Here is a 15,344-nt window from a genome sequence, read left to right on the forward strand (position 1 = left end):
TTTTCTTCCTTGAAGACAATCTGGATGTCTGTATAAATCTATTGCTCGTCTTCACATCCATTTGCAATGTAGATTTACAAATGGATTACTTCAGAGGAAGAAAATGTTGATTAAAAGTCTGTGCAGGCCTGCATTTCATTCTTCTGGTTTTGGCAAAGCAAGAATCGATTAGCAGTGCAGATTTGAGGGACAGATTTTGCTTTTCAGCCGTACACACGCTGCTGAATATTTTGCAAAGCAGGCATAAAAATAATGCAAAATTGCACTGTATTTATATTCACTGTGTACAGTTAATGGGTCAAATTCTGCCCCAAGATTTGAAACGAAGCTTTTGCTGTAGGAAAAAATACTCCTTCACATACTACGGCACAGGATTTAATCCATTCCACAAGGATGCATTCTGCTGATCTGCTCTTTCACAATAGTATACGTGTTCCGTGGCTTTTAGTAACATTTTCAAAGAAGAAACTAAAACAATGCAAAACAAGGAGAGAAATCCACAACCCCAAATGCATGCGAGGCACAAGCTCTGATTAACAGCTTGGTCATGATCTCCTGTCAGCGTGTATTTGGCTCCATGCAGGCTGTCCCAGCAGACAGACACTGGGGAGTTTAGAAGTTAAATCACATACCTGGAGGGGGGGCTTCATTTAGTAGGAAGTGTCAGGGGAAAAGCATCCGAAAGGAAGATAAGAGAATTAGAAGTTATTCAGGAGGGGATCACCTCAAACTTTGGTAAGACCAGGCTGAAGGGGGTGTCATTTGCATACTAGATTATGGGGAGGGGACGTTAATAAGAGGGGAAGAGGAGAACAGTGACAGTGGAGTGTGAAGTAAACAGGGAGGGGATGCCAGAGAGAGGAAGATGAAAGGAATTTGAATACTTTCTGCCCAAGCTGCTGTGTAGTCACAACCCTAAAATCTTGCACGGGCACTAAAATGTCTCTTCTAAGCTTCCTACAAGGTGCCACCCCAGTTACAAATAGTTATCTGTGTTTCCTACAGGGAGAATACATTTTAGGGAATCGTAAGAATGGATTGATTCTTTGTGACTCTGGTTTTCTTCAACATCTTCAAATTCCTATGCACAGGAACACTTCAGATTAATACATAGGAATTTAGATGTCACACACGTGCATTTGGTTAGGTGGAAAGCAAAGAAAAGTAAAGGAATTAGAGGAAGAAACACAACAGCAATAGCTCTGACCTTGTGCAGGACCAGGCTGGGACTCACGAGATGCATTAGACGAAGACGGCATTAACAGCACAGAAACTAAATAACAAGGCAGGACGAAGAGCTGCGAGAGGCTCTCCTTCTGCTTACATCTTTATAAACCTTCCTTTTTGCTCGTGTTGCAGACAGATGGTTACAGGGAAAAGAAAGCACGGGAAGGCTGTAGGTATGGATTGACTGTTAATTGGATTTCGTTATTAATTTGCACAAATTTCAAGCCGATACGTGTGCCTGAGCTTGAGACCAACGCCCAGGACTTTGGAAGGCATGCAGGGGGCAGAGACATACGGGGCAGCTGGGATGGCAGCAAGGAGCTCCAGCTTGTGCAAACCCAGCTCAGGAATGATGTAGCCACATGTAATGAGGGATTAATATCATTAATGTGGGAAGGGCAGTATGGGAAGCAAGAAGCTGTGCGAGCAGTGTTGAAGTGTTGAAGCATTAAGTCACACCAAATCAATCCCTGCCTGCTGCAGGAGCAGTGCTGCTCTGCTCGAAACCAAGAGGCTGGTCTCCCTCTGCGGACTGCGGAGAGGAACAGCTGGGGTGGACGGCTCTGAGAGATGGCTGATTTAAGAAAGCTGCCCGAAATGGCACAAAACCATTTTCACAGCTCAGAGGGTGCTGCAAGTTCGATTTCTGCTTTTCCACACAATAAACGTCCTAACGTTCCCACTCTCAGCATGAGGACGGCTCTGAGGCCACTCAGCAGCTGTCATCACAGTGCACGCACGGAAATATTTGTTCACAAAAACGTTATTACATCTTTCATGCAACAGTTAGCTCATCCTCATTATTATGCACCACAGGGCAGAGGAAAGTATTATTGATGGAAGGTGTAAGGAAGCTGCAAGTTACAGTTTATCGTTAATGTTTTGTATTTTTATCTAGTTCCTTCCACCATCTTCGAATTCCTGAGTATAATATTAGAGTTACTGGTATCGTTTTGTGTCCAAAATCACAGCTCCAAATACATTTCAATATTTCAAAACTCATGTAAATTCAGCTAAGATTTTGGGTAAAAAAAAAAATAAAAAAATTTGAAACAGTTTCACAACCAAAGCTTGCATTGATATTAACATTCTGAAGCAAAATTATCTCATTTTTTTTGCCTTGTGACAATCTCTCATTCCAAATTCTTGTTCTTGTGTTGCACTATATATAGTCCACGTTATCCATAAAGCCAATGCTTCAGAACTATTTCCAAATGAATTTTCATTTCAAAAGTTGGAACTCTTCCCAAGAGGAAAGAAAAAAAAAATCTAAAATGTTGGATCAAAATGTTTAGTTTCACCCAAATAAAAATAAATTTCAATATCTGCCAAAGAAGGCTTTCATTTTCTTTTTGTTTGTTTGTTTGTTTGTTTGTTTGTTTTTAATGTTTTGGTTTTTGTTTGCAAATTTTCCACTTAGTCCCAATTGAGAATAAAACCCAACTGTGAAATTGCCAAACAACTGTATTTCCAGCACACAATAACCCTTCAGATTGACGCAGAGGAATTCAGAAGTCACATACCTGGTTCATGGACTTCTTTAAGAGGGAAGTAGCAGGGAAGGAGATGCAAAGAAAGATAATAGAATTAGAGCAAGAAAGAGAGGATCATTAAAAAACAAACCAAAAAATGCACTTTTTTTTAGCTAGGGTGGAGGGGTTAAAGGGATAAAAAAACATTAATAAGATTAAAAGAGAAGTCGAGGGGAAAATGGATGTCAATCAAAATCATGGAAAGGAAGGAGAGAGGGTGCTGGGAGATGAGAAATGCAGGAGAATGACGTATACTCATGTTATAAACCACTACCATCAGCGGACATAAAGAATAACTTGTGTTTAAATCAGGTCCACAGGTTTGAACGTGTGAAAAGGGCCTAGGCAACCTGTCCTTATTCATGTGCATAGAAATCCCAGCCACTGCAGAAACCAGCAGGCTCGGGGGAGCAGGCGTTGATTTCCCCAGCAGCCAGGATTTCCACCCTGGTGCGTGGAGCACGCATGGGGATGGGAAGGAGAGCACGAGCACATTTCTGCTCCCCGATCCGTGGGACCGAGCATGGGGTCACAGCCTAGCTGGGCATGCAAGGAAGGGCTGGGAGGGTAGTTTAAAGGTAAGGTGTTTTTGGGTGGTGGGAGGATGCTCAGGTAAGCATGTTGTATTGTTTTGCTAATCGCACAGACCGCCTTGCCAGATCTGGGATTTAATGCACATTGTAAAATCAAGCAGAACTGCAACCCTGCTATCCCCATATTTGCATAATGCACATTAAACCAGAAAAAAAAAAAAAAAAAAAAAAACACCTCCAGGTCAGCACACACTTCTGCAAAACTGGGTGTTGTATCCATGCAGTGACGGGGTGGGAGGACGACAGATGTGGCACTGGGGCCAGCAGGGAGGAGATACTTTGGGGAGCATTATCCCCATACCAACCGGTACCCGTACGGACAGCCTGGCCGGGAAAATCAGAGCACGGGGGGAAATAAAAGTGCTGCATGCAGCAGGGAAGGCCAACTGGAGCCGCATCGAGAGCAGCAGTGGGAACTGATGCAGCCCATCACCAAGCGAAGCAGCTCTCAGCAAGTGCCCAGAGGATGCTTTCACATCCTCTCCTCTTCGGCCACCGCCAGGACTCCTGCGCACATTACCGCTCTGGACAGAGCTAGGGGGATTTGCAAATGACGGCACATACCTTCCTCATGAGCTTTGGCGGGTGGGAAGAGTCACAGAGCAAAATGCAAAGGAAGACAAGAGCGTTAGAGACATCAGAACAACCTTGCACTCGTACCAAATAGCGGGGAGGGAAAGTCTGAGGATATATTGCAGGGAAATAAAATGAACACAGATACAGAAAGCACTACTGAAAGGGAGGGTGCAGATAGTTTGAGGTATTAAGAACATAAAACTGATTTAAGTGGCCATATCAGTGGCATTTGTCTTAAACTCACACTGCTGCCGTTTTGGATGAAGCGTGCACCCTCACAGGGCTGCTGCCTGCCCAGGCTTGGAGCAGATTTACAGCCTGAGGCCAGCACCCTCCTGGTGGCACATGGCTGCACTTGCCACCATGACACAGCAGCCTAGAAACGCCGTTGCACGAACATGAAGAAAGCCGTCTTTAACCATTTGCAAAGCTAAAACACAGAATCATCACCTGTTGCTTTACACAGCAGGCCTTAACCTTAGCCGTGGGCACATGGGGAGGCTGCTGTAAGAACAGCACACCCAGCGGGGCACACCTGCAGGTTGCCCGGAGGCCCGACCCTCCCCAAATGGAGGACCAGGACAAGCCTTACAGCCAGACCCAACCCATCTCAAAGCAGAGGCTTTTCAATCCTTGCAAGAGGTTTACATTTCCCTTCTGTAAACTACTTTACAGAAGTTTCTTTTTAATTTTTCATGCAGCAATTGCCATGTAGCATCACCAGGACATCAAACATCAGAACAGAACATGAAGGAAGAGAGTACAAAAACCAACACAGCGGCAAGTGCAATTCCACACTGAGGTGCCTGGCTTTAACTCCTGCTTCTTTTACTACCTTATGACCTCGTGGCCACAGCAGAGCTTACTCTGAACAATGGGGATTCAGGGGTCATCTCACATACCTTCCTCATGAGCTTCTTTAGGTGGGAGGTGCCACAGGACAGGATGCAAAGGAACATTGGGAGAGACACGTTAATACGTAGGCTGATATTGCACAGGTTGAAAACTCTATCAGGCCAGAGAGAAAAGTTTAATCCCAGTAAGGGATGCACTAATGGCCAGGAGGAGCAGGAATTTGAGATGTAGGTGAGCGGAAAATAACTGCACTGTGTGAAATGAATGGACAAAAACATATTGCTTGGGTGCTCAGGTACAGGCTGGACTTTTCCTCTGAGTTCAGTTTCATGGTAACAGCCTTCTGCCATCATGCAGATTGGCTTTATGGCAGACTGTGCACGGAGTGAGAGGGCAGAGCCTGGGGTGCCAGCAGCGCAGCACCCACGCCAATGTCCAGGACCTTGTGCCCGGAGCTTTGCCTGCTCTGGTCGGAAAGGGAGCTTGCTACGGCAGCAGACAGCTCCTCCAAAGCACAGATGGGGGAAAAACTGAAGGTCCAGCATCTGGCTTCCGGAGACACGGACCAGAGCAGATTTGCAACTTAAAGTGGGCATTCAGGCAGTCAGGTTTGGTCAGGCAGGAATGCGTTAGCCTACAAAGGAGGAGGTTATGGAGGAAATGTGGAAAGCAAAGGCAACGCCACGTAACCACGTCTTGCTTCTCTTGCACCACCCTCGAATTCCTCCCAGTGCTAAGGGGAGGATGGGGAGGATTCAGGAAGGTCACAGCACGTACCTGCTTCGTGAACTTCGGCAGCTGGGATGCGGCAGGGAGCAAGAGCAATGAGATGGAAAACGAGAAGTGTTAGACTAAAGGGTGTGTGAACACAACAGGGGAGTCTAAAAAACACGGGGGGGATGAAATAGGGAAACAGAGATGAAATGGAGACAGGCAACCAAAGCACGAACAGACAGAAGAAATGTAAATCCTTCTGGACCTGTGTTCTGCAAAAAACCTGCCAGCTGCTACCCCCACTATAAACAGGATTACTGGGGTTTCAAATATGCCCATAGCAGAAAACTTTGCAAATGTGAAGGGAACCGACACACCCTTTGGCTCCTCATACTCGGAGCACCAAGGCCCAAACCTCTCACGTGCAATGGGTGGGTTTCTGTTCCAGCCCCTCTTGTGCCCTGCAAATACCGTGCGCAATGCGGGGAGCCAGCTGGGGTTGCTTGCCAGCCTCTGCATAGGTATGATTAATAACACCTGCATTCTGCAGTGTTATTATTTATATTATATATAATATTATATATTATAGTCCATAACTCATAATATATACAGTATACTATATATAATATTACATATTATCACATATGTACTGTGCAACATGGCTACAAGCATACCTTACCCCAGATGGATTTTGGTTTTAAAATCCATCTGATTATTATCTACCAAGCTATGCAGGAGAAACCAGTGGACATGGGATATAAACCTTTATAGCCAGACCCCCACAGCGGGCATTACAAACACCCAGGGCTCAAAATCAGCCTGGGAGCCTGCTGTGGCCCGCAGGAGGGGCTGGTGCCCTCATTTCCCATGCTGCTGCCTCCCCAAAACCGCATGGATACAGGTAGGTATGGGGCACCCGCGATGGAATCCCCAAACTTCTGCAGACACCCTGCTAAACCAGCAGTTTAGGGAATCAAATGTTGTCAGGTGAGGAATCCTTTGCCACAGCATCCGTCTCTTGCCTCTTGTTTTCTTCTACCTCCTTGCAAAACGAGGCGAGCATCAGCTCTGAGCCCTGCTGCAGGAAAGAGCGGGGCTGAGAAGTGTTTTCACCTACCTTCCTCTTGGACCTCTTCTGTGGGTGGGAAACGGCAGGCAGCGAAGGGAAGGGGAGAAGAAAATTAAAACAAGAAATATCTTATTTAAACATTCTTGAGGTTTCCCAAGCTCCCAGGCCGTTATGGGTAGAAATACACAATGATGGAATTACAGGATGAGAGAGAAATAAAAATAACATTTTTATGGGCATATTATGGGGTTATAAATGTTACTGAAATATGAGAATATGACCACAAATGAAAACCACATTAAAAAGTCATCCACTACTTCATTCTTTATTAGAGCTGGTTGAAATTTCCTAAAGCTGTCTTTTGATGACATTTTAATCAAAAATAAAATTGCTCCATTCTATTTTTTTTTTTAAATCTGTGTTTCTTGAATGGGTAAAAATTTTGGCCAACAGTCATCAGATTTTGAAATGTCACAGAAATTCATTCCTGAACGCCAAGAGATGGATATCAACTTTGCAGGGTCTATCCCCACATCCCTTTTTTTAAAATCTAAGTTTAGGGAGTGAAAGGAGGGGATTTAACACCTTTGTGACAAGAAAGTCACAGTTCAGTGGAAAAGGTAAGCCCAAACAATCATATGTTTGTTTCCATACAGATATATAAACTCACACATGTATATGCATGCTATAGATGTGTAGTTATATATGGATCTTCTACCCAAAAAAGGGTCCAATTTCCTACCAGCTCAATAAGTGACATCAATGGCTGTCATTGCATTGATGTCTGCGGCTCAGGACCGAGTTCTGGCCACCAAGTGTGAACTGTTTGCTCTGGATTTCTTCACCCACATTCTTCCTCTGCACCCAGAGAAAGAAAGCAGAAGCCATGTCACATACCTTCTTCCTGAGCTTCAGGGGGCAAGTGTCATGGAACAAGAAGCAGCAGCAAACAGGAAAATGAAAACAGAAAACTGTTAGAAAGTGGTAATCGAGTGAGCTAAGGCCTGGAGAATTTGTTAGAAAGTGATGGAGAGAAGTTATATGAAAGGAGATGGGTGGCTTTGGAAGATAACACAGAGGTCAAGCAAAAGTGGAGAGCAATGAGAAGACACAACTCAGAGGACATGGGCATGCAGATTTTATTTTTTTTTAAAAAAAAAAAAAAGCAAAATAGCCACCTGCCTTTTAATTTCATATCATCCTTGAAACCCAAAAGGAGACAGTCAGAGAAGGAAGGAGAGGGGCAAGAAGAAACACTTCTCCTTTTAGGAAGGTTTGTCTGTAGGAATGACGCCCTTTGCTCGCTCTTTGGATGTTTGACAAGATGTGAAGAAGGATGGAGCATGAGCAGCACCTTCACCTCCCCGGCTCTGCCCCTCCAGGCAGGTGGCCACTACAGACCTGGAGGCACCTCTGCAATGTATTTGGCTTTTTTTGAGTCCTCGATGCCCCTGGCAGCAATACTGGGAGAATCAGAGACACGAGACACTGGTGTGTCTTAGGGCTGAAACTACTCTGAGCAAGCCCACATTCTCACCTCTGTTCCCATTACCAATGATGGGAATTGGTTGCAGCAATTTGGGGGAACCCATGGCAAATAAAAAGCTGCTGCTGCATATGAAATGGTCAGGTGGGACATTTCTGCACAGGGGAAACATCAGAGCTGGTCTCACACCTTCAGTGGGCAAACATCCCTCCCCCCCAGCAAGGCTTCATTTCCTGGCCCTTTAGAAGGTCTCTCAGACACTAAGGTCAGATCCTGGGAGAAAGCAAAGCTCCTGTGGATGTACCCCAGAGCTTGGCCCTCACTTCAGTTCCAGATACCTTGGGAAAACAAAGGACGACAAGTGAGAGCTACGCTTGCATGAACATGTCAAAGGTGCCCAGCAAAGACACTGGTACAGCTCCAAATCCTTCCCCTCCCTGCTCTGAAGCAACTCAGGTGAAAAAACTGAGGGGTATGAAGGGCTTTTCATCCTCCATCTTTCCAAAAATCTCCTCTGTGTCTCCAGCAGCTTGTCAAATCACCGCTTGCCAGCTAAAGGCATGCTAAAAAAACTTCATCTTTGCCAGCCGGTCCCCTGCCTCCCCTTCTCCAACCCTCTCAGCACCCTGTCTGGTGCTAGACAACCCACTCTCCAATTGCAAATTTCAGCTCCCAGCTTTATAACCAGCCCCTGTGGCTCCTACAAATCCCGTGCTTCACTGTAACGTGAAGTCTCTGCAGGTTGTGGTCCCAGTTTGGCTGGTTTTCTTGTTTCGACTGGTGATCAATCAAGTGTTTCAGATCACCTTTAGCGGCAAGCACCAAAGAGAAGGGTCAAATACAGACAAGGGAAAGGCAGGACCAAGAATCCAGGAAAGATAAACTACGTTCCAAGTGTTTTGTTACCTTCTTCTTCGTATTCCTCTGCATTGATATAGAGGGGAGGAAAAAAAAGGCAGACAAATCAACCACCAGCCTCAGCGCCCAGCACACAGCCTGCGACGGGTGGCACATCAGTAGGACATCACCCACGACAGAGCCCTTTACACTCACATGGACTTGGGGCAAGATGCCCTCAGAGCAGCCACTTCCAAATCAGCAAGAAAAATAGCAAACCACATGACTTAGAGAAAAAAATAAAGAGGTATAAAAGGGGAGGAAGACTATATTATATTGGATATTTTCTTGGGCAACAGGGGCTCAGGCATACAAGCACATTAGAAAGAAAGGTGGCAAATGAGCATAAGGAAGAACAACAAAGAAAAAATATGTTCGTTTCTACATACATTGCTTGTAGGCATTGTGTTTTTATGTTTAAAAACAGAAATTATGTATATGAAACCTTCAATATAAATTGCCAGCAGATGGCAGTGCCCCTACAAAAACCGGCAGCGTCCCCTGCAAACAGGACATCAGTTTTGGGCTGAAATCCCAAAGGCTGCCCACAGCACAGAGACAGCCCCGGTGCTACAAATAGCGTACAGATACCAGAAGCCGGTGACAGGTAGGCAGACAGGCAGACACACAAGGAGGTAGGTGCACTGACACCTATTTATCCATCAGACAAGGCTAACTGTGCCAGCAGATTTTGTTAGCAGACCAACAACAGGCAGACAGGAGAAGATGCACATGGCCAGTGAATGCTGCAGACTGGCGTGGAAGCAATTAGAGACAGATTTCAGACTTACCCTCTCCTTGCTCCCTGCGAGAGAGGAAAAAAAGTTATTGAGACTAAATAAATATTTCTTCCACTCTGTATTATGGCCAGACTATACTGAAGTAACCCAATGCAATTTTGTTTAAAATCTGTGTTGTTTCTTCTTTCCTCCCTGCTCTTGGAAGAGTCATCTGGTTTTTAGATTAGTAAAGTAGCTGCTTTGGATATTTAACTTTTATTTTTAATGATGTTCCTGGTTGCAAATGGAACCTCAGCCAGAAATAATCCTACCACCCCGTGATACCTAGAAGCCAGCACTGTGCAGGGCTGGTGAAGCTGGACTCCAGCCCTGGTGCAGAGGGCAAGCCTGTGAGGATGCCCAGCCATGCTGCAGGCTCCCTGACCCCTAGAGGCATTTATCCCATGGCTGTAACACCTTTAACTTTATGCTCAGTTCCTGTTCCTCAGCCCTCCTTGCCAGCCTCTCCTGCTCTGCCGCCACCTCGCACAAAACCCAAGCCCCGGAGCAGGCGCAGGCTGCAGAGCAGGGCAAGGCACAGCGAAAAGAGACTGAGCAAGGGACGTGTTATTTTGAGATTGGCCAAAAATGTGCTGAATCTCAACTTTGGATTTTTTGTTTTGTTTTGTGTAAGGGTTAACTGGACAAAACATCATTTAGCCTCCTCCTCATAGCAGGAGAGGAGGGTAAACGACCTCTGCAGGTCTGTCCTTAATGCCTCTGATCCTGTGACTGCCCTAAATCTCCCTCTGTACCTCCTGGTGTATAAGTGCCAAAAGAGTTTGGCCACATTTCTCTGGATTTGTTAAAAAGGGAAGAAATTGTCTCCTCCACTCCACCGTGTTTTATTCAGCCCCTACCACATGTGGCACCATGACTACCGAGGACAAGCCGAGCTGGGTCGAGGTGTCAGGAGGACTTCCCTAGTCGGATGAACTTCGATGGGCCCCGTGGCACCCAAAGGCCCTTCTGCAGTGCCCTGGGGGGCTTGGGGCTGTGCAGGAGGTGGTCCCCATCCGCTCAGCCCCACGGGGATGCCCTCGGGCGCCGCGTGGAGCCCAGCGAACAGATGAACGTGCGGGCGGCTCCCTCTACTTACACTTCCTCGGTATCAGACATGTTGGCAGCGAGTTTCTAGACAAAAGATGAAAAGAAGAAGAGGAAGAAAAAGAAAAAAAGAAAAAAGTGTTATTAGTGAGAGAGCCTCCTAAAAAAATGCCAAGGCAGGAGCAGATGGGTTGACATTTGAAGACAAAAAAAGGCAGGCACCTGCTTCCCCGCACAGCAGCCAATCCCCCACCAACACTGCCATTTTCGGAGCAGCGCTGCCCCCTGCCAGCCAGGTCAGATGAGAAGGAGAGGTGGAAAAAGGAAAAGATCAGCTGGCAAGGCATGCCCCGTCAACTCAGCCGCTTAGCGCAGATGACCCCAGGGGGTGAAGCCTGGACCTGGCTTTGGGTTACCAAAGCCCCAAAGCTCAGGGAGACGGGCAGAGGCCAGGGTGTCCTCTCCCACCCTGCTGACATTTCCATCACTCCAGCAAGACAAGGGAAATCTCAGAATCGTAGGGGTTGGAAGGGACCTCAGGAGATCATCGGGACCAAAATCCTGCCAAAGCAAGTTCCCTAGAGAAATGTTTCCTTCTTTTATGCTACTACAAGTGGGAAGATGCCAGCTCCAAAGCATGTCAGAGCTAAATAAAATAAAATAAAATCCCTGCAGATATACCCAGAGATAACTATTTACTTGTCAGCACGCAGAAACTGTCACTGAGTACCTTAAGTAATAGCGTCTGGCTTACACAGCTGATTAATAAATGAACAATAGTCTGCTGATTAATTCAGGATGAAAACTGGCCAAATGCATAGTGAGGCAATTCACATCAATACAACCAGTTGTATTTATTACAACACATCCTCGCAGCGCGTGGCAGAGATAAATGCCTCCGCGGCACTTTTTTGGCTTGCGTTTCTGGGCTCGAACAGGTCCAGAGATGGCAGCGACGCAGAGCTAAGGCTCTCCTAAAAGCCTTGTCTGCTCCAAGAGCAGGGGGAAGAGGTGGGGAAGGGCCCCCCAAACTTCCTCCAAACCAGCAGCAGGTCTTAAATTAGAAAGCCAGGCTCCTCCTGGCTGGGAAACCCAAAGCGTGACTTTCAGGACTTCATTACTCAGCTGATATATGAGAGATGTCTTGAAGGAGCAGGTGGACCGATTTAGGTTCAAAAGGAACAACTGCAGCTCAGAGGCTTTCTATTTCAGAGGAAGGCAGTAATCCCAGAGGCTCCAGCTCTGCCCTATAAGGGATCCTCTCCATTCCCCAGCAGTGACCCTGGACACCACGCGTCAGCACCAGCAAGGTTTTAAAAACCCACGTTCTAAACAGGCTGTGCTTTTAGTCTCCTCATTTATCCTTTTTCTGTAACTCAGCATTGCCCGGGGAGTTCTGCCAGCAATGACCACGTTACAAACAGGAGGTCGATCTCCTGCTAGGACACACGAGGTCTGGGTCCTGTGGTCGCTTAGTCTGGGGCTGCCTTTAAGTGGGTACCTGTGATCGCCCACACCTCCCCGTGCAGGAGGAAAGGGAGGATTCCTGTTTGTGAGCAGCAGAAGGCTTTGCAAAAGACTTTTCTGCTGCTTGTTTGGATGTAACACCTCTCGTCTCTCTCCCCTCATCTTTAGCTAGATCATCAAATCCTCAGTATGAAGGCTTCCACTCGCTGTCTGCTCGTGGCTAGCAGTACGAGTGCTTTGCCACCTCATCCCAGCCTCCAAAAACTGCTCAAGCTAATAGCACTAAAGCTTGACAGCATGTTGTTTTATGCAGTGGGACAGCAGAGCTTGTCCTGTCAGAAGCCCACAAAGGGAAGATTCCAGATGCCCAGCTACTGCCTCCTTCCAAAACCCGCAATCTGTGAGACTGGGGGCAGTGGCCAAACCCTCGTGTGGTTTCTGCCCTTAATTTGTAAAGCCAGATTTCATCTTTCCCAAGGTAAAGCCAAAACAAGAGGACTTTTAAAGGGCTCAGGGCTAAACTCTTGATTTCACACACACACACACACCCCGGACAGGAAGAGTAATGCTGCTCCGTGCTGGAGAAGAAAATAGCCTGAGAGCCCTCCACGAGCACGCAGAGCCCAGTGCCTGCCTGGTGCGGGGCGGGCACATAACGCAGGGCGTGCTGCTCTTTGCAGGGCAGCTGAAGCCAACAGGAGCCTTGGCAATCAGGCTTGCCATTAACAGCTATTGGAATGAGCTCATCCAGCCTCCAATTTAGCTCTAAGGACATCTTGCCGAGGGTTGTCACGTTGGCTGCTCCCCTGCGCCCTTCCATATTTGTTAATCCGAGCGTGGTGAAAGCGAGGGGGGTTTTGCAAGGAATCTGCCCGCCTGCTGGAGGAGCTGGGCAAGAATGCCAAAATCTCTGACACCCAGCGACCCCAGCCCAGAGGAGCTTTCAGAGCCCTGGATAAAGTGAGTCAATAATAAGCCAGATGGTGCCTTGAAGCCAAGGGCAAAACCAGCTAGCAACAGAAAGACCCCAGGCCACCCGAGAGCAAAAACGGCTCCTCGATTCCTGCACTGGCCACATAGCTAATCCTGTCATCAAAGAAGCAAATAAAACAAAACCATTTTTGCCTCCAAGAGGTGCTGAAGAAAGCAATCCACTAAGAGCAATTTATTTATTTATTTATTTTTGTTCACTGAAGGCAATGGAAAGTCTCCAGCTGGCTCAGGATTGCCCTTCGGTGGAAATTGCATTACACACAGCAAACGCAGCCTGAGATTAAGGCTGTTAGCACCTTGAGGCAATAACTGGCTTTTGTTTGTACAGTGCCAGAAAAAAAAGGGCGTCTGGTCTTGACTGAGGTTTAAGGATGTAATAAAATCAATTAGTTAATAACGCCCACCATTCGGGAGGAAATCAAAACACGGTATTGCCAGCCCAAGCTTCCTGCCTCCTCCCACCCTTCAGGTGAAGGCAAAGGTTATTTTCCGCATTTAATTCAAGCTGAAAACCCCAAACTCTTTCATTTCTGATTTTATTTGCTGAAGATCCTCAAGTCCTGATTCTATCCAGACATGAAATAAAGCCACGCACGCTCACTTCCCTTTCCAACAAGGGCAGGGATGTGGCAGTTTTATTGCATGCCCTCTTGGCTGGTGGGGCAAATACCCTCTTCCTCATCAACCCCAAATAGCCAGGGGCCGCCACGATGTTGGGCACGTTGTCAGCTCGCCCCCTTCGACCTCAAACACTTCTGTCCTTGGCTGGAGGCGCGGAGACCTCACGCCCCAAGAAGCATCTTAGCAGCTGAGAATGCGCCCGCCCGGAGGGGGAACGGGCTGCCTCGCGCCCTGGGACCAGCCCTGGAAATTACCCACCCACCGGCCGGCCCCTCCTGAGCCAGGCTCTGCGGCCATACAAGGGAGGGGAGATGGCAAGAGCCCTATGGAAAGTGGGGAGGAAGAAAGCAGTGGGAGCCGGCAGGGGCAGCGATCGGGCGAGGGGCACGGGTTCCATGCACCAAGCCCCAGATGGCTGTGCTTTCCTAGCAGGAGCTGCTGCAAGCCCAACACATATAATTCATATTATATATATTTATATAAAAGGCATATTTCTTCCATCCCTCTGCCTCCTCCCTTTGTTTCTGAACTGCTTGGTATTTTCCAGCAGAAAGTGTTTCTCGCTGCAGTGGGGTAGTGGGACTCAATTGCTACCACACACTCCAGCAACACAAAGCAAAATGTCAGTTCTTTGCCCCCAAATGTGCCCTTTAACCCTGTTTTTGGGTCTTGTCGGATCCCTGTGTGGGGTTGGCTGAGAGAAAGAAGTGGACTAAGAGGTAGCAGCCTGCTTGGTGCATACCCCCTGCCTCTTCTCGTCCCGTGCCGGCAGGCCGCCAGCCCTGGCCATCGCTTACAGCCTCCCCAGCACACCGCAGCTCCTCCATGTCACTGCACTGGGGTCAGGCCAGCAATGCACAGGGGTTTGAAGCCACACGTGGGGAGCATCCCATAGCCCCTATGAATCCCCCATCCCCTTCCTCCTGGAGGGGTTCCTTCCCTAATTTTCTTCTTTTCCTATGGGAGGGGGGCAGTTTTCCATTACTGTGTCGGTGTTTCTCAGCCCCACACCTCCTTGCCTGGTTGTCCTGCCCTTCATCCCTCCCACCATAGCCATCCCTTTTTCCAATCAGGGGTTTTCCTGAGTACGATGTATGCCTCCTTGACCCCAAGAGGCACGACTTCATCCCCAGCCTTGGGCTTTGGAAGGGTCTCCCCCCCCCCCGAGGTGATCCTTGCAAGTCCACAGCACCCAAATCTCCACAGGTGACAGTAGCCTTGTGCGATGCCCAACCAAATAGAGGAAGGAGAAGTGCCTTGTCTTCAGCAGAGATGCTCAGAGCCGTGCAAGAACCCAGATCCCACAAAACCCCAGCCCTCCCCTTGATCCTCCTCCATTCAAACCTGCCGCTTACCTGGGAGGAGAGGAGAGAAGCACCGAGCTTCCTTCAGCACGGGCTGGGATCTGCGAGCGTCCCAAGGTGATGCAGCCCTCAAGTTATAGTGACATTCGATCGGCTGGAGGAGCCGATTGGCTCTGGGACCCCA

The 15,344-nt window shown here is 47.7% G+C and overlaps 1 protein-coding gene across 3 annotated transcripts in view; it reads right to left on the minus strand.

The window, feature by feature from the left end:
• Positions 1-15,331, minus strand: part of TNNT3 (troponin T3, fast skeletal type) — a 30,636-nt gene extending 15,305 nt beyond the window's left edge. The window contains exons 1-2 of one of the 3 annotated variants that reach the window (XM_083838547.1): positions 15,173-15,331; positions 8,940-8,976 (exon numbers count right to left, since the gene is read on the minus strand). In XM_083838547.1, coding sequence (XP_083694673.1) covers positions 8,940-8,976; positions 15,173-15,194 — 59 coding nt within the window. In that variant the 5' untranslated portion in view covers positions 15,195-15,331. Of the gene's footprint in view, positions 1-6,549; positions 6,633-8,939; positions 8,977-15,166 lie in introns of those variants that run through there. The other 2 variants (XM_083838546.1, XM_083838548.1) reach the window with 2 other exon arrangements.
• Positions 15,332-15,344: the final 13 nt, after the last annotated feature.

This window comes from Anser anser (genome assembly GCF_964211835.1).
Source record: "Anser anser genome assembly, chromosome: 5".
In the NCBI taxonomy this organism is placed as follows: domain Eukaryota; kingdom Metazoa; phylum Chordata; class Aves; order Anseriformes; family Anatidae; genus Anser; species Anser anser.